Consider the following 18,459-nt stretch of genomic DNA (forward strand, 5'->3'; position numbering starts at 1 on the left):
CCCACTTTTCAAAGGACCAAGTCACTTCTGAAGTCACTTTAAGGGGCTTACATAACAGAAACCACCCATAAATTACCCCATTTTGCAAACTACACCCCTCAAGCTGTTCAAAACTCATTTTTAAAAACTGTTAACCCTTTAGGTGTTCCACAGGAATTTTAGCAGAATGAAGGCGAAATTTCAAAATTTCATTTTTTTTCCAGATATTACATTGTAATCCAATTTTACCTGCAACCTAGCAAGGGTTAACGGCAAACCCAAACTTGGTTACCCTAATTCTGCAGTTTATAGAAAAACTTCCTTCCATGGCTAGAAGAAAACCATGCAAGGGACCTTCACCATCTGGATGAAACACTGAAGAACATCACAAACTTTCGCATCAGTGTGTCGCAGGGATCCTGCGAAAAGCTCTTGGATAATGAATCTTGCACACTTACCCTGAAGCTCTTTCAAGTTTATCTTGAGACCCTCAGAAATGAACAACTCTCAGCATTCTGGATGTCATACTTGGACATGGTCGAGACCATGCTGGCCCTGGTTCGAGCTTCAAGAGAAGGCAACTGGATGCTTCACCTAGGAGCAATCCGACAGATGATACCATGGTGTTTTGCCTATGACAAGGTCAACTATGCCCGATACCTAACCTATTACTATGCCACAATGTCTCGGCTGCCCATAGAACACCCAGAGGTCCATGAATACTTCATGCAAGGTGGCTTTTCGGTCCAGATCGGTAGCAAGAATCCTTTTGGACGAATTCCTGTGGACCAGACCATTGAAGAGACAATCAACAAAGACACCCAGACACCAGGGGGCACAAAAGGCTTCAGCCTCAAAGTTGGAGCTGTTTCCAGGTTCTACCTGACATCAGAGTACCGCAGTATGTACTTGAGGCAGCTGAGGGCCCTGGTAGGCCAACAATATACTGACTTCAGCCATTCAGACCTACAGGTGTCTAGGATTAGAAGAGATGAAGCCGATGTCCAATCTTTCGTTCAACTGCTGGAGACAGGTTGGGTGAACCCCTTCAACAAAGAGCATAATGGTGAACTTATCAGTTTGTCAACAGCGACTGTAGCACCACCAGATGTAGCCAAAGACCTTCAAGGGGCATACAGTATAGGAGAGGATGCATATCAAACATTCAAGGATGAGCGTTTGGGTACCGATAAGCCAACTACATTGTTTCATGACAAGATGACGAAGAACAAACTTAAAACGTTCTCTAACATCCAAATGAAGACACGCAGACAAGGTCTTGGCAAGGAGGTAATTTTGAAGGCTGACAGAAACCTATTTGGCCAGATGATACTTGTAGCTGAGAACAGAAAGCTACAAATGAGTGATGTCTTGACTCATCCCCTGGGTCCATTGCCATGGGCACTTGCCAATGGTGATGGGTCTATCCGCAAGACCAACAAGGCTGCCCTCGCAAGGGAGTTGGAGAGGAATGCTCGTCCTGCAGAAGTGATCCCCGAGCCCTCTGCAACCATCATTGATGGGATGAGCCTGGTTCAGAAACTGAAGGGAAACAATGCAACATTTGGCCAGCTAGCAGGCACAGCAATGAGTCGCGCTATCCATGAGGGTGCTAAGAGCAAGCGCATTGATATTGTCTTTGACGTCTACAAGGAGACATCCATCAAAGATACAGAAAGAGTCAACAGATATGAAGGCACAGGGATCCATTTCAAGAACATTCAACATGGGCACAACATCCAGCAGTGGAAAAAGCTTCTAAGTAGTTCCTCCAACAAGGCAAGTCTCATAAAGTTTCTGGTAGAAGAATGGAAGGCGAAACACCACAGGGAGAAGCTTGAGGAGAAGGAGCTGTATGTCACATGTGAGCAGCTCTGCTTTAAGATCACCAAAGAACAGTGGGAAGAGGCTGCTGACCTTAAGTCAAATCAAGAAGAAGCAGACACACGCCTCCTTCTCCATGCTCTTCATGCAGCAGAATCTGGTTACAAGTCGGTCATCATCACTTCGGAGGATACTGATGTCATGGTCCTGTGTCTGGGCATGTGCCACAAAATCCCATCCCACCTGTTCCAGAAATGCGGTACACAGAACCGGACAAGATTCCTGGATATCACCACTCTGAGCCGAACATTGGGAGGCAGCGTATGTGATTCATTGATTGGTATGCATGCATTTACAGGCTGTGACACCGTCAGTGCATTCGCTGGCCGTGGGAAGATGACGACACTCAAGCAGTTGAAGATGAACAAGACATACCAGGATGCCTTTCAGGAAGTTGGTCGTTCATGGGAAGTGTCTACCGAACTTTTTGAGAAGTTACAGGAAATCACCTGCCACATGTACCTGCCAACTACCCAAACAACTGAGGTAAACAGGCTCCGTTATCAGCTGTTCTGTGCCAGACGTGGAGTGGTAGAGTCAAGTCAACTCCCTCCTTGCCAGGACTGCCTTTTCATGCATGCACTGCGTGCAAACTACCAGGCTGCGATCTGGAGGAGAAGTCTGCAGAGCCAGCCATGGGTTGCAAACCCAACAGACTGCGGTTGGATGATAGATAACGACGGAAAGCTTGTTGTCAAGTGGATGCAAGGGGCACCAGCACCAGAAGCTATTATACAGCTACTGTCCTGCAAGTGTGTGCGGTCATGTGAACTTCCTCAGTGTACTTGCCTCAGCAATGGCCTGAAGTGCACAGACATGTGCAGATTACAGACATGCCAGAACAAGGGTACTGAAGACGAGCCAGTAGAACAACAGTCAGATTCAGAGTCCGATGTTGAAGATATTATGGAGTAACATATATATATATATATATATATATATATATATATATATATATATATATATATATATATGCACATGACATGTTCAGTGTGTATTTACATAACTTGGATCAAATTTTGTTACAAATACTACATCTAGTCACTCCGGGTGGTACCGATATCGTCATATTTGGTTCTTGGCTCATGCTAAAATTCCTGTGGAACACCTAAAGGGTTAACAGTTTTTAAAAATGAGTTTTGAACAGCTTGAGGGGTGTAGTTTGCAAAATGGGGTAATTTATGGGTGGTTTCTGTTATGTAAGCCCCTTAAAGTGACTTCAGAAGTGACTTGGTCCTTTGAAAAGTGGGTTTTGCTGTAAATGTGAAAAATTGCGCATAAAACTATAAGCCCTATTACGTCGTAAAACAATAAGGTTTCATTTTCAAAATGATGCCAATATGAAGTAAACATGTGGGGAGTGTAAATTAATAACTATTATGGGGGGTATCAGTATTTTTGTAAAAAGCAGAGAATTTCAAAGTTAAAAAATTGCCGATTTTTCCAAAATTTCCGAATATTTAGCATTTTTTTATATAGAAAGGTAAAATATATTGACTCCCATTTAGCACTGACGTGAAGTACAATATGTCACGAGAAAACAATCTCAGAATGGCTTGGATAGGTGAAAGCGTTCCAAAGTTATTAGCCCATGAAGTGGCACAGGTCAGATTGGCTTAGGCACTTGGGTACAAATAGGCCTAGGGCTGAAGGGGTTAATAAGCTACGTATATGTAAGGGCTATCATATCAAAAAATAAACTACAGACATGCATCTACCTAAAAATACCAAAGAGAATTAGTCACTCCGCTTGGTACCGATATCGTCAAATTTGGTTCTTGGCTCATGGACTATATCAGAAGATCTGAGAAAGGAGATGGCAGCTTTCCCAGTAACATCTGGGAACTTTATTTTTCAGCCATATAGGTCTTTAATTTTTTTTTTTTTAAGGCAAGAGTGTTAGATTTTCTTATATCACAGATACTGCATATATTTTGGGCAAATACTAAACTTTGTTGGAATATTATCTTTGCAGGCACACCCAGTGGTGATCACCAAGTTCATTGAAGGAGCACGAGAAGTGGAGATGGATGCTGTTGCAAAAGAAGGCCGTGTAAGTAGTTATGCTAATGTTATAGAGTTATGTATAAGCTTTGTTTTCTGCAAGACATTCATGGGACACATAGGAGTTAAATATGCAAGTATCTTCTTCTCATAGGAAGATAGCATCATTTGGAAATAGCTATCATAAAAGTCAATATCAACCTTCTAAAGAGCTGGAATGACTTTGGATCCTACGTTCCTGCTCTTTTCCTCTATGAAGAGGCCATTTGCATATTTAAATTTCCATGGGAGCATTGCATAACGTAGAAGTCTCCCTATGCCAACTTGGCACTCTCTGAAAGGAGAAACTATACCAAATAGAGATTACGACTACTATTAGTTCATTGGCATAGTTGTCATAATGTCTTATAATAGTTACATCTTCCTGTGTCCAGTTATAGCAGCAGAGCAACTCTGGGGTCATACTACCAATCTACTACAAAGCTATAATTTTGACGTGGTAATCACCAGCAGAAAGTGGACTGTGTATTTAAAGCATGAATCAAACATTTCATTCCTACTCAGGGCCAGATTATAGCAGATACTTTAGGACCTCCAAGCACCTTAAGAACCAAAAATGCCACGCCAACAACCAGGGATGGACATTTGGTAACCCTCTCCATCCTGTCGGTACATGGTCGAGAGTTGGAAGTGAATCCATGTGGCTTTCAGTTTTGAAGTCTAAAGGAATCACCGGCTTGTCTGTTTTCTAACCTCCTATATTCTTCAGAGGAGAGGGCCATGTCCATGTTCAGCCAATGCTTCTATGCGGCACGTATCTGCCGCAACTCTTGATGCAAGGTATGGATCACAGAAGTAGGATGAGGGCTCTACCAACCAAAATCCAAGAGATTATGTCAGTGTTAATGACTTAAAACCAATTCTGACTCTTTGTAAACCCCACTATCTTAGAATTCTACTTTATTTTATTCCTGTTAGAAATATCTGAATAAATTGACAACTGGATGTTACTCATTAGGTAACACAATGACACTATCCAATCAGCGCTAACAGTCTCAGGCTGTGCAGAGACACCACCATCAAGTAGGGGAAAGGCAAAATTCAGTTGTTAAATTCTAAAAAATATTCAGTAGAAATAAAAAATGATTGGAGAACGCAAGTAGTAATTAATGCAAAATAATTTAGATATTGCCCTAATATCATTAATGCTTGACACCTACAGAATTAACCCAAGAGTCATGGACTAGAAAGATCTATTTCTAATTACCCATAAAATATTTTAAAGGTCTTATGTCCAACCTATATATGTAGTTCCTACCATTACTTTTATTAAAAGTTGGAACCTGGAGCATGTTGGAACATCTCTGATGACTTGTGGTAATGTTATTCATGTCATCTGGAGGAGCTCTCTCATTGCAGATCACTGCTGGCCGAGCATCGCGTTCTCTTATCCAAATGGAACTGTTAGATTTTCAGTTTTGTAATTACAAGGTTTCTTACAGTTGTGAAAGCTTCATTAGGGAATGTAGCTTGAGAGGCAAAACGTGGCTTCCGGATTGCCAGTTGGACAACCGTGCACATGATGAACCAGAAAGTCAGTTGTAACATGAATTATTTTCATTTGTATAGGTCATTTGTAATGCTATTTCAGAGCATGTGGAGGATGCCGGAGTCCACTCGGGAGATGCTACTCTTATGATTCCCACACAGACTATCAGCCAGGGGGCACTTGAAAAGGTAAAGTTGCATTTATTTCCTTGTGATTGAAAGAAAAAATGACAATCTAATAATTATAAAGCAAACTTAGTCCAGCTCCAAATATACTCATTTGTGCATCTGGCAGTGTCCACATACCTCAGTATTTATGCAATGTGGCTTTGCTTATTTAACTACTATTTGAACTTGGACACATTTTTTAATCCCAAAGTAGAGAATTCAGAATGTGCCCCATTACACTACGGGAAGAGTTGAACAAATTTTTCAAAATTCAGTTCCGATTGTGATCGGCGCCAAATTTTGTGTTTGCAATATTCGCCAAACGTCAGTGGAGTCAATGGAAGCAGAACTTAACTAATATGTTTGGAACCGATCATCAAACATAAATTCGGCATGAATATGGTACAAATATGGCACGAATAGGGCACATTTGGATTCGGTGATCATTTTCCGAACAAATTTGCTCATCTCTACCTACGGGTCATATACAACGGCATTGCCACAATGAGTGCTGGTTGCTGATATGGCAAGTGGGTAGATGTTCGGTTAGTAACCCTTCGATGAGGCAAGAGGGTTTTATAAGAACAATCATTCATACGTTCATTCATACAAAGCTTTATGCATTATTGTTGGCAGTACATCCTCTGTGTACATGAGAGGATGTGCTGACGACATATAAAGACTTGTGGGTCAACATAAAAGATGTAATAAATAAAAATGTTTTACAATTTGTCACTTGATTGCTGGGCCCGTTTACAATGGGCAATGATCGGGAACGAAGGTTCGCATTGACCATCTTTCCATTAAAATGCCCTTTTCACCTTTAATTTCATTTTGTATGAAAAACCATTTAACTTTGTCCTCCCCTTTCACACATATCCATAGCATAGCATTACTAGTTCCCATTTGACTTTTTTTTTACGTTTGTCCATTCTTCTCAACCCTGCCTGCCAAATTAAAGTTAGAAGTAAGGCTTAAGGTGTTCTTACATTGAGTCTTATGTTGAGGTTTCGGAGAAGAAACTGAGTCGAAATTTTACAAAATCTTTCTAAGAATATCAAAACTACTCAAAAACATTGAGTTTCCACTCAGTTTCCGCTCCAACAAATCAGTAAAAATCTCAATATGAGCACACTCTTAGGGTTCGCTCACATAACTCAGATGAGTGCTATCTGATATTTTATAGGATAGCACTTGGACTAATGTTATAGCTTGCGGTAGTGCAGATCTACGAGTGGATACACAAATCAGAAGACACTCATCCATTCAAGTCTATGGGTGCGTGTAAAACATGAGACTGCGCTCAGATGTCATTTGAATGCAGTCTGATTTACGCAGGCTCAAACAATGGAGAAGATGTAGAAATTAAATTCTCCACACCTGTGCTCCAATTTTCTCGAATGACAAAGTCGGATCACATGAAACTGACACTCTGCACAAACTCAGATCGGAGATTGATCAGAGTGTCATTAACACAATCAATCCGACTCTCTTGCATAGAGAATATACTATTGTGTGACCCTGGCCTTCAAGGGAATCTATCAGCACAAAATGACTGTCCATACAAAGCACCTGTGCTCGGTCCACCCTTAGGGTAGGGTCAAAGCCCATTTTCTCCCACATCCAAGAAAAACGGTCAGACTTTGATCAGAGTGGCATTGAATTTTCGCAGATGTGGAAACAGGAAAAAAAGAGTTTCTCCACCTTCTCGATTCCGCCAGTCTGTGAAAACCGGACCGCACTTGGATGTCACCAATAGACATTAGGATCAAAATCGGACGTGTGCCACATCTTTTCCGTGGATCACTTGATCCAAGGAAAAAATTGGACTTGCGCACAGCCCAATAGAATGTCATAGGTACGAGTACTATCCATGAAAACCATGGATAGCACTTGTCTGAGAAAATCAGTCATGTGCACGAGCCCTACGTGTGGCCAAACAGTTCAGTACACCTCCCCACCTACTTGATTTCCAGCTATCTCTGCCCTCCTTTAGCTCCTGTAAATCCAGAACTGTCAACTAAGGAAGAAGAAAGATAAAAAACAAGTAGGTGTGAAGGTGCATTGTGCTGTTCAGCCATGCTAAGGGTGTGCCGAGCCCCAGTGCTTGGTTTATACAGTCATTTTCTGTTGGCAGGCTCCCTTTTAAGAAGAATCTGTCTTTATAGCGGTAGAGTAATCTACTCTCAAATGTGACTCCGGGGAGTCCAGCTCAGCTCCAAGTAGACACGTTCCCCTTTCTCATAAGTGAATAATCTATAGGGCACTGTTCTAAAACCGGAAGCACGACCACAATAGCAAACATAGAGGAAGGGGGCAAAAAATTTACAGGGTTATGGACTAGTGTTGAGCATTCCGATACTGCAAGTATCGGGTATCGGCCGATACTTGCTGTATCGGAATTCCGATACCGAGATCCGATATTTTTGTGATATCGGGTATCGGTATCGAAACAACATTAATGTAAAAATGTGTAAAAGAGAGAATTAAAATAAAAAATATTGCTATACTCACCTCTCCGACGCAGCCTGCACCTTACCGAGGGAAGCGGCAGCGTTCTTTGTTTAAAATTCGCGCTTTTCTTTCCTTTACGTGAGTCCCGGCTTGTGATTGGTTGCGTGCCGCCCATGTGACCGGGACGCAACCAATCACAGCAAGCCGTGACGTAATTTCAGGTCCTTCAGGATTTTAAAATTACGTTCCGGCGTTGTGATTGGTTGCGTCGCAGTCACATGGGCGACGCAACCAATCACAGCAAGCCGTGACGTAATTTCAGGTCCTTAAGGATTTTAAAATTACGTCCCGGCTTTGTGATTGGTTGCGTCGCAGTCACATGGGAGACGCAACCAATCACAAGCCGTGACGTCACGGGAGGCTGGACACGCGCGCATTTTAAAATGGGCGCGTGTCCAGCCTCCCGTGACGTCCCGGCTTGTGATTGGTTGCGCCGCGGTCAACCAATCACAAGCCGGGAGGCTGGACACGCGCCCATTTTAAAATTTTAAAATGCGCGCGTGTCCAGCCTCCCGGCTTGTGATTGGTTGACCGCGGCGCAACCAATCACAAGCCGGGACGTCACGGGAGGCTGGACATGCGCCCATTTTAAAAAGCGCGTGTGTCCAGCCTCCCGTGACGTCACGGCTTGTGATTGGTTAATGGCGGCCATGTTGCCGGGACGCGGACCAATCACAGCAAGCCGTGACGTAATTTCGTCACGGCTTGCTGTGATTGGTCCGCGTCCCGGCAACATGGCGCCGTGACCAATCATAAGCCGGGACGTCACTGGAGGCTGGACACGCGTGCTTTTTAAAATGGGCGCGTGTCCAGCCTCCCGTGACGTCCCGGCTTGTGATTGGTTAATGGCGGCCATGTTGCCGGGACGCGGACCAATCACAGCAAGCCGTGACGTAATTTCGTCACGGCTTGCTGTGATTGGTCCGCGTCCCGGCAACATGGCCGCCCTGACCAATCACAAGCCGGGACTTCACGTAACCAAGTAAAAGCGCGAATTTTAAACAAACAACGCTGCCGGTTCCCTCGCTGAGGTCCAGGCTGCGTCGGACAGGTGAGTATAGCGATATTTTTTATTTTAATTCTTTCTTTTACACATTTATATGGATCCCAGGGCCTGAAGGAGAGTTTCCTCTCCTTCAGACCCTGGGAACCATCAGGAATACCGTCCGATACTTGAGTCCCATTGACTTGTATTGGTATCGGGTATCGGTATCGGATTGGATCCGATACTTTGCCGGTATCGGCCGATACTTTCCGATACCGATACTTTCAAGTATCGGACGGTATCGCTCAACACTATTATGGACACAAACCTACCCTTTTTAGCAATGTAATACCAGGTCAAGTAATTTAAGGAAGCAGGTTTAGTAATTTGATTCAGATTACTAAACCTGCATCTTAAAAATAAATGTTAATAAATAAAGATAATTCAATAGAATATACAGTACATTGATATTACATTAATATAAAAAACATAAACTGAGCACATTTCCCCTAATGCTAATTTCCAAATCATTATGGATTCAGCGAGCAATCTCCACACTACGGCTCAATTACTTTCCCACATTGAGTGATGCTGTTTCGTGTCTTCGTTTGCTCCTGTGTTATGGTCAATAGAAACCTGTAGAATATTACTCTGCTGGTCATGTCACAATCACAGTTTATTTACCTCCCCTAGACACACAGTGATGGCAGAAATAATGACATTTAGATTACATACTGAGGAAGCCAACAGATGTATAGTGACTTTAACAGATGTTCTGGACTTTACCCATGGTAGAGCTACTTGGCACTTGTAAACCAACCTCTTAAAAATGTGAGATGCACACAATCGTGCCAATATAAATTATAGTTATCTTCAGGAAATGATAAAAACTAAACTGTGTTTTTTGGAGATTAGGTTCCAAAATACACCAACTTTCATTATACATTATTTATATTTAGAGCAAGACTTAATAATGTTCGCCAACAGCAACATCACATCATAAGAGTTATTTTAAAGCATATCTACACTCATAAATATACAGGCTGTTGAGCTTCAATCCCAAGTCCTGCATGTTCAGTGTCTGTACAGATCTTCTTCTAGTCTTTTTTGGCGTCTTAAAGGGTTATTTCTAAAAAAGTAAGCCATCCCCTATGATAAGGGATAATTTGCTGATCACTGGAGGTCACTGAGACCCCAGTGATCCTAAAAATGGGGCTCTGCCATCCCATTCTGAATGAAGTGTAGGTGCAAATGCTTAACCTCTGCTTTATACGTTGTCCATGGGGCTACTGGAGAAAGCCGATGTCTTCTATAGCTAGGAATTACCCCTTAAGTCTTCATAACTCTACAATAATTTTAAAGACAGAATCATTTGCAGGAGTCTGTACACGTTCCCATGCTAAACTGTGCTTGTTCTGTAAGGCTATGTGCATGCAAAGTCTTTTTGCAGAATTTTTGGAGGAGAAACTGAGCAGAACCTCCAAGTTTTTGAGGCATTTTGGGAAGGATTTGGAGACTCTCTGCTCAGTTTTTGCTCTAAAAACCTAAAAAAAAAACACATACTGAAAGCTATATGCACACTACAAAGATTTGGAGCAGAAACTAAGCAAAAACTCTAAATCCTCCCTAAAACAATGAATTTCTGCTGAGTTTCCACTCCAAAAAGTGACTCCATGTGCACATACCCTTGAGTTAACTTCCCATGATTAGTTTTCAGTGCGTTTTCAATGCTGTGTATTTTCACTGCTTCTTGTGCAGCGTCTTCCAGTTGCAGAAAAGTGGATGGGATTAATAGAAATCTAATGGCCACTGTTCCTTTTCTTATGCTTCGTGTACTGACCTGTGTGTGTTTGAAATCCATAACATTTCAATTTCTCTTGCGGTTATGCTGAGTTTTATGTGCAAATTTTCCCCATAGAATTGCTGCATTAGATGCGGAAAATCCGCAGGTAAAAAAACACACATTCAGATTTAGTAAGGTTTCACAGTATGTGTAATGCACACACGACTGTATCAGTAAAGTTTTGTCAATGCCCAATCCCATAAAATATCAAAAACATAGCAGCTGAATTTAAACTGATATATAAAAAAAAGACAAAAATGCATAAAAAATGTGATAAAAACACAAGCACAAAAAATGCAATGAAAAAAAACGCAAGCAACCTACTAGGTGCAGAAATGCAGAAAATCATCAAAAATGCACCAAATGCTCATCGTGGGAATGTAGCTTTAGGCACCGTTAAGTGCAGATTTTTTTTAAATCTTGCGGCAATGCTTCTAGTTGAGAATAGTTAAACACAAGTAGTATGACAAAATTGTAGTTCTGTCAAATTTGTTTGGAATCGTACAATAAAAGTTCCTTATGTGTATTTGTGAAATCAAATACATCTAGAAGCACATTAGAGGGCATACACAAGTATAAGTATACATAAGCTTGATTACAGCTTTGTCCAAAACGGAGCTATAATATGGCTGTGTGTATGAGGACTAAACGGCATGAGTTGGCATCTAGTGATTAAAGGGGTTCTCTATGATTGATAAAAATTAGACTAAAGAAAATAAATAGCACATATATATACTGTGTATATATATATATATCTCAAACGAACCATTACTTCCCTATTAAGTCCCCTGCCACTCCAGTACTTCGATTGCTGTTCACAGGCTGCAGTCACATGCCTTTATCCTCTGTGACTCATGTAGCCAATCACTGGCTGCTGCAACGTCATGCTGTACAGCCCCAGGCCTGTGATTGGCTGCATCAGTCATGTGTCCACCTGACCACATGACTGGACCACTAACAGATTTGTCTGGTAAGTAATTTACTTTTGGTAATTTATGCAAATATTTTAGCCAAGAAAACCCCTTTTAAATCTAACATCTAAGACATCGATAAAGCTATCTGGTTGCATCACATCACATTTGTCTCTATGTACTGGAATGTAGAACTTCAGAACATACTGTATAAATGTTCTGTCATTTGCAGGTGAAAATTGCAACCAAGAAAATTGCAAATGCTTTTGCCATTTCTGGACCATTCAATGTGCAGTTCCTTGTGAGAGGAAATGATGTTCTGGTGAGTAAATAAGTCATGACACACTGCATTGTACGCAATGCGAGCTGAATGTTAGAGCAATAAATAAGAAAATACCAACACTGAATGTACCGATACATTGTGAATGAAGCCACTTGAATTAATTAGAAAATACTATTATCTCTTTACAATTAACCATTGGTCCAAATTTAATTAATGATTCAATTTAACTGGCTGGATATAGACAGGATTGTTTGCAGTTAGCCAGGCGTAATCTATTCCTCATATTAAAATGTAAAAAACAAACAAATCAAAACATGAAAACCCCACTGCAATTCTTATTGGAGAACACTATGTGATAATCAGAGGATATATGGTAGTCTAGAGAGAAAAAGAAGGATTAAAAAGTTGTGAGAAAATATCTAAAACAATGGTTGTCACCCAAGTTTGGGTATCGTGTCCAAATTGCACAAAATCTTGGGAGTGTCTGTGATGGACCCACAATTTTTAATGTTTTGCTCACCAAGCCACTTAGTTATTGCTTTTGTTTTGTGACTTGGTTCTTTATGGAAAAAGTGTTATTCATTACTAACTTTCTTCTGTATCTTTTGGACAAGTTGCTCTTGGAGGATGTAGAGAATCCCACTCATTCACGGCATTGTTCTTAGGCAAAACTGTGCGTGAGCCCGCACCTTTAGATGAAAAGCAACCTCACACATAAACGGTCTCTTAATGCTTTAATGTTGGCATGGATCGGAAACCAATATGACAAATAAAGCAACAAATATGAAAGCAAATGCTTTATCCATAAGATGGGTCTCCAACCTATGGCTCGGGAGCCACATGTGGATCGTGGACCCTAAATGTGCGGCTCGCGGCAGTCTGACACCTTGGTGCATTAGCTCCTGGTTTAACAAACAGTTATGAAGAGAAGGACTCCGGATGGTGACATTTATGACTAGCCCTGCAAAGAGGAGCAGCTCTGTATGTACATATATTTGTGGGGTGTTAGTTGAAGGAGGAGAGAAATAAATATTAAGCTAGAGATAAGATGATACTGTTAGAGGGGAGCTTGAAATTGGATGGGACAGTGTGGAGGACGTCCTTGGTATGAGAACACCGAGTGAGGGTATAGTGGGGTCCCTTTTATGTAAATATACTGCCTATATGGGAGGGGGTACATGGTTTCAGTGTGCTTTCTGTGGGGAATCTTTGGATGTCTTCTTTCCAGTAATGGTAGGCTCTGAGTGTCACGATTACTGTAGTGGGGGGCCCTGGATGTGGCTCACGACTAAGAAAGTTTGGGAACCACTGAACTATAAGAAGTCATACTTTTCTGCAGTTTTTTGATTAAAAGAGAAATATTTTTGGGATTTCTTTTGCAGATGAGAAAGGAAAATAGCTTTCAATCAAATTGTTGTGTCTGCGAAAAAATTCACATCCTCTTTTCGGGATGATTCAGAAATTGCAGAAATTGACTAATCTTCACTAGTAATCAGACATAATTTCTTAAGAATGATTACAATACTCATTTTTCAATTGCCACTCTGATTTATTAAGGCTGGGTAGCCAAGTAATATTCATACTATGAAACATTCAGTAGTGAGTTCTGCAAGTCTTTTGGGATAATCTCAATTTCTAAAGCAATCTAGTTCCATGTTGCTTCCTTCTCCTGCATCTGCAGACAGATGTATGTGGGCTGCCTGCATAATACCAGCTTCTCTGCGCTCCGTCACTACACTATTGATCTGTCAATCACCATTCTGTGAGGAGCTTGACAAGGCATTGATAAGTAAAGAGCCCCTATCAGACTGTATAATACAGTAATACCAGGGTGCTGTCACAAAGAGAACGTGTCACCTGTCACTATGTGCGTTGGTGTTAGATACAGATAAGAATCCTATAGGTGCTTGTTTGTTTTCTGCAAAATGTTCTGTTTAAAGTGGCAGTGCATTAAAAACATATGTGTACATACTTACACTCACACACTTGCATGATATGCTCTGCTGCAAACAGATGCCAGGTTTATAGGCTTATCATTGGTCGTCTCACTGCTGACAACTCCTTACATCTGTTTTGGAGAAATTGCTCTTAGCGGCTTATTTTCCACTGGGTAGCATTGTAGGTAAAATAAATCCCCATCAGCACAATCCCCAGTGGTCCACCTAAAGCTTATTTGTAGATTAGACCCCTGAACTTACACACTGCGTACTATAGGTTCTACTTAGCAGGTTCATTTATTTGTAAGCTCTTAGAAAATTGCCGTGGAAACCCCTTTCCTTGGAGAGCTAATTTGGGGTGGGACTAAAAGGGTCTCTAGATTTTCCAGTGTTGGTCCAATTTGGAGAGCATCATCGGGGACAAGAACACAGACAACCAGTATTTGTCAGTGTACAAGGCTTGTCTGCTCTAAGCTACCAAGACACCAGTTTTCATTACACCCACAGGAAAAAAGGGAATAACTTAATACATTACCTAAAAAGAATATGTAATCTTCAAGAGAAAAGGCTGCAAATCATGGATTAAGCTAGCTACCCCCAATAATTAACATAAAAAGCAGCTCTCAATACGACAACACTTTTAAACAAAGCCAACACCCTGTTTTATTGCCTTTATGAACAAGACATACAGTGGGTACGGAAAGTATTCAGACCCCTTTACATTTTTCACTCTTTGTTTCATTGCAGCCATTTGGTAAATTCAAAAAACTTCATTTTTTTCTCATTAATGTCCACTCTGCACCCCATCTTGAGTGAAAAAAAAAACCTGAAATCGGGAATATAAAACATAACAGTCCATAAATTTGATGGCAATAGAGCTTTTGTGTCATAAAAGTCACCGCAACTTTTTACAGATCGTTCAATTTCAGCTAGTAGTATCCATTAGTGGTCGAGAATAGATAGAAAATTGCAGACTTTAATTCCTACTCCAGCACTAGATTAGGGATACTTTTTTATTTCAGGGAATGCATTTACTACACAGTGAAGTGGAAGCGAAGGGCCACCGAAATTACAGGCTCAAAAGGTTGTAGTAGTTTCTGCGAATCAAAAGTATCGATCTATATGAAATTGGATTGGATAGTCAAAATGACAGCCAGAAGGGTCCTTGTGTATAGACCACACGTGATCATATTTTTTTTCTGCAGAACCAATCATACACTCATCATCCTAAGAACATATTGACCCACCTGCAAGATATTCATTTTTTGCAAGTTAGGCGCTTTTCTAAGAACACTCATTACTCGTAGAAACCTTTAAACCTTTATCATTACCATAATAAATACCTATACGCTGAGAAATGTATTTATTTGATCAGTTAATTTGCATAGTCTCTTTCCGACTAGGTGATTGAATGCAACCTGAGAGCTTCCCGTTCATTCCCGTTTGTGTCCAAGACTTTGGGAGTTGACTTTATCGATGTGGCCACCAAAGTCATGATTGGAGAAAAAATTGATGAGAGTGCACTCCCAACATTAGAGAGACCCATTGTCCCTGCAGATTATGTTGGCATCAAGGTGAGCATCATAGAGGAACATTATATGGCAATACAATACCATGTTCATGCTAATGATTACCATCTTTACACAGGCACCAATGTTCTCCTGGCCACGCTTGAGAGGAGCTGATCCAATTCTGCGTTGTGAGATGGCATCTACTGGTGAGGTAAGTTTCACATCCTAAATAATTTCCATACTTCAAGTTCTGATGGCTGTTATTGAACTATTTAGGTATTACGATCAAAAAAGATATTGATTTGTGATCTCTTGGCTAGAGTTGAGCTAATATTTCACAATTCCGTTCCGATTACGATCGGCAGCAAATATTGTATTTGTAATATTCATCGAACACAGCCGAACGTCAATGGAGTCAATTGGAGAAATGAACGAATATGATCAGAATCGATCAAACATAAATTCGGCACAAATAGGGTGCCAATATGGCAAATTCAGATTCGGAGACCGATTCTGAACATATCCGCTCAACTCTACTCTTGGCCTAAAAAATAAAAAAATAAAAAACTCCTGTTTTAAGCTGGCCATATTTGCCATATACATATGATAGCGGTTAGCATGACATTCAATCGTCAGATACCTAATTCAGCCGAGCATGGACGCGTTTTCAATTTCACTCCTGAAATCATTCTGGTGTTGTAGAATTTTCTAATAGGTTCCTTTTAACAATAAATAATACAAAATTTAAGGTGAGATCCTATTTGAGTTCTCCTAATTTTACTGTATTTGAAAAAAGACAAACACAAGAAAAAGTTTGACGCACAAAATGAATTTGATCAAATAAGCATTCAGAATAAACAACAAAGAACAGTAAAGCACGGCAGCTCCATCACATGGAATTCTAGTAAACAACTAGATAAACTCCGATAAGAGGAGCAGTAGATATGGAAGAAGTTGGCAAATAAGGGATAAGTGACTCCTAAATGGGATGTATGAGACTGAAAGGTAGAAAAGTGAAGTTTAATTTGGTTGATATTAGAAGACAGAGCTAGATCTAGAATAAAAAAGGAACAGCTAAAATTGGTAAATAATTGCTTCTTATATGATAGAAACAGGAAAGATAAATATCTTGGTACCTACCGTGTTAGCCAGTAGATAGAAAAATATTTAGAATATTTAGAATCACATACTTATACTTTCCAATATTTATGGACACAACTGTTTATCACTTATCACTCTCCCATAATGACAGTTCTGTGCTGTGTTGTGTATTAATATGTGATTCTTCAGAATTTGTATTAGTCTGTGCCTGATGAAGAGACCTGAGTAGTCTTGAAAGCTTGCAATTGTTACCATCTTTTCAGTTAGCCATTAAAAGGTATCAACTACTGAGGACTCTCAATTCTAAATATTTTTCTATATGATAGAAAAACATTTTAATATTGTTTCTAGTTAGTTATTGTTATTAGTTTTTGCTATCTGAAAACAACATAATTTAGAGACTGAGACCCTGGTTCCAGTGATATGTCATTTAGTTTATTGGGTGCAGCAGTTGTGATACGATCACAGATTTCAGATACAGCAGTTAGCAGAGCTCAGAATGCTGCCCTCGCCCACACCACAGCTTTCTGTGCACATTGTATAGTGACAGTCCTATGCTAATTAGTACTGGGGGCGTGGTTGGACCAGGATGCACGTGAGCGTCCAGTCCTCTAGCGTTAATCTCATGATGATAAAACACTCATCTTATTGAAATAAGAGCACACAGCCTAATAAGGTACATATCACTGAAATCAGTGTCTCAGCAACTATCTCATGCTGCTCTCAGATTACACAGCAAAAAACTGCTGTCTGATTTATTTTAAAGGTGTAATTCCTTGAATACTTTTGTCTTTTTTTAGCATAAAAGTATTTACACAGATATTTCAAGCTAACACTGTACTCTAATATCATTTTTTCAGAATTTGGTATTGTACACCATAATAATGTATTGAAATTAATTTAAAGCACCACTGCAGGTTTTTTTTTTAATATTTCACCACTGGAGAGGTATCACTAATGTATGTTCCCTGTATTTGGTGGAATATTTACCAGCCGCCGTCTTCTGCTGTTTTGGCACCACTCCCGTCATCTTCTGCTAGTTGTGTCTTGCTGGATTGCTCCAGCGTTTGCTGGGTGGACCGGACTTCACTTCTCAATATAATTCTATGAAAGCCAAAACAGGGTTCTCATAGCCTTGCATTGAGAGCTTGTGACTCTGACTTCTGGCCAGTCAGGAGCTGCATTCACACGATGGCAGAATGGGACCAGAGTTGCATCGGGAACAGCAGGAGATGGCTGCTGGTGTCTTACTATGGGCAGAAAACAGGCATACTCAAGGTGGTTGACACTAAATCGGCTACTTGTTTGCGGATCCAATGTCATTTAATAACCTGTTTACACAGGCAGATCGCACTTCAGATGAGCAATCAACGATCTGTAATACCTGGTTCTGTGCACATAGGCTACCATTGTTCTCGGCAGCGCAGATCCCGTTTGCACTGAATGATGTGCCACTGAGAACGATGATCTTTTATCCAGACCAAAAGATCATTTCACCTGATTAACAAGCATTTTTTTCTTTTCAGGTGGCTTGTTATGGACAAAACATCTACTCTGCCTTCCTGAAGGCCATGATCTCTACTGGGTTTAAACTGCCCCAAAAGGGAATTCTGATTGGAATCCAGGTCAGTACGACAGAACTTGATATACTAACTCTATAACATAACTAAATTGTAAGTAAAAACCAGCAAGACAGCTCCACAGTGGAATATGTACCAGTTTACGCACAAGGGTTGCAACATTTTTGGGCCAAACTGAAAACTGTATAGCTGGCCAGCAATGCAACCAAAA

General features: G+C 40.6%; 1 protein-coding gene across 2 annotated transcripts in view; it reads left to right on the forward strand.

Moving 5' to 3' along the window:
* CPS1 (carbamoyl-phosphate synthase 1) overlaps positions 1-18,459 on the forward strand; it is a 131,074-nt gene that overhangs the window by 102,882 nt on the left and 9,733 nt on the right. For both annotated transcript variants that reach the window (XM_077272240.1, XM_077272239.1), the window contains exons 29-34: positions 3,839-3,916; positions 5,497-5,604; positions 12,069-12,158; positions 15,460-15,630; positions 15,704-15,778; positions 18,195-18,293. In XM_077272240.1, the coding sequence (XP_077128355.1) occupies positions 3,839-3,916; positions 5,497-5,604; positions 12,069-12,158; positions 15,460-15,630; positions 15,704-15,778; positions 18,195-18,293 (621 nt within the window). The remainder of the gene's footprint in view (positions 1-3,838; positions 3,917-5,496; positions 5,605-12,068; positions 12,159-15,459; positions 15,631-15,703; positions 15,779-18,194; positions 18,294-18,459) is intronic.

This window comes from Ranitomeya variabilis, chromosome 7 (genome assembly GCF_051348905.1).
Source record: "Ranitomeya variabilis isolate aRanVar5 chromosome 7, aRanVar5.hap1, whole genome shotgun sequence".
NCBI lineage: Eukaryota > Metazoa > Chordata > Amphibia > Anura > Dendrobatidae > Ranitomeya > Ranitomeya variabilis.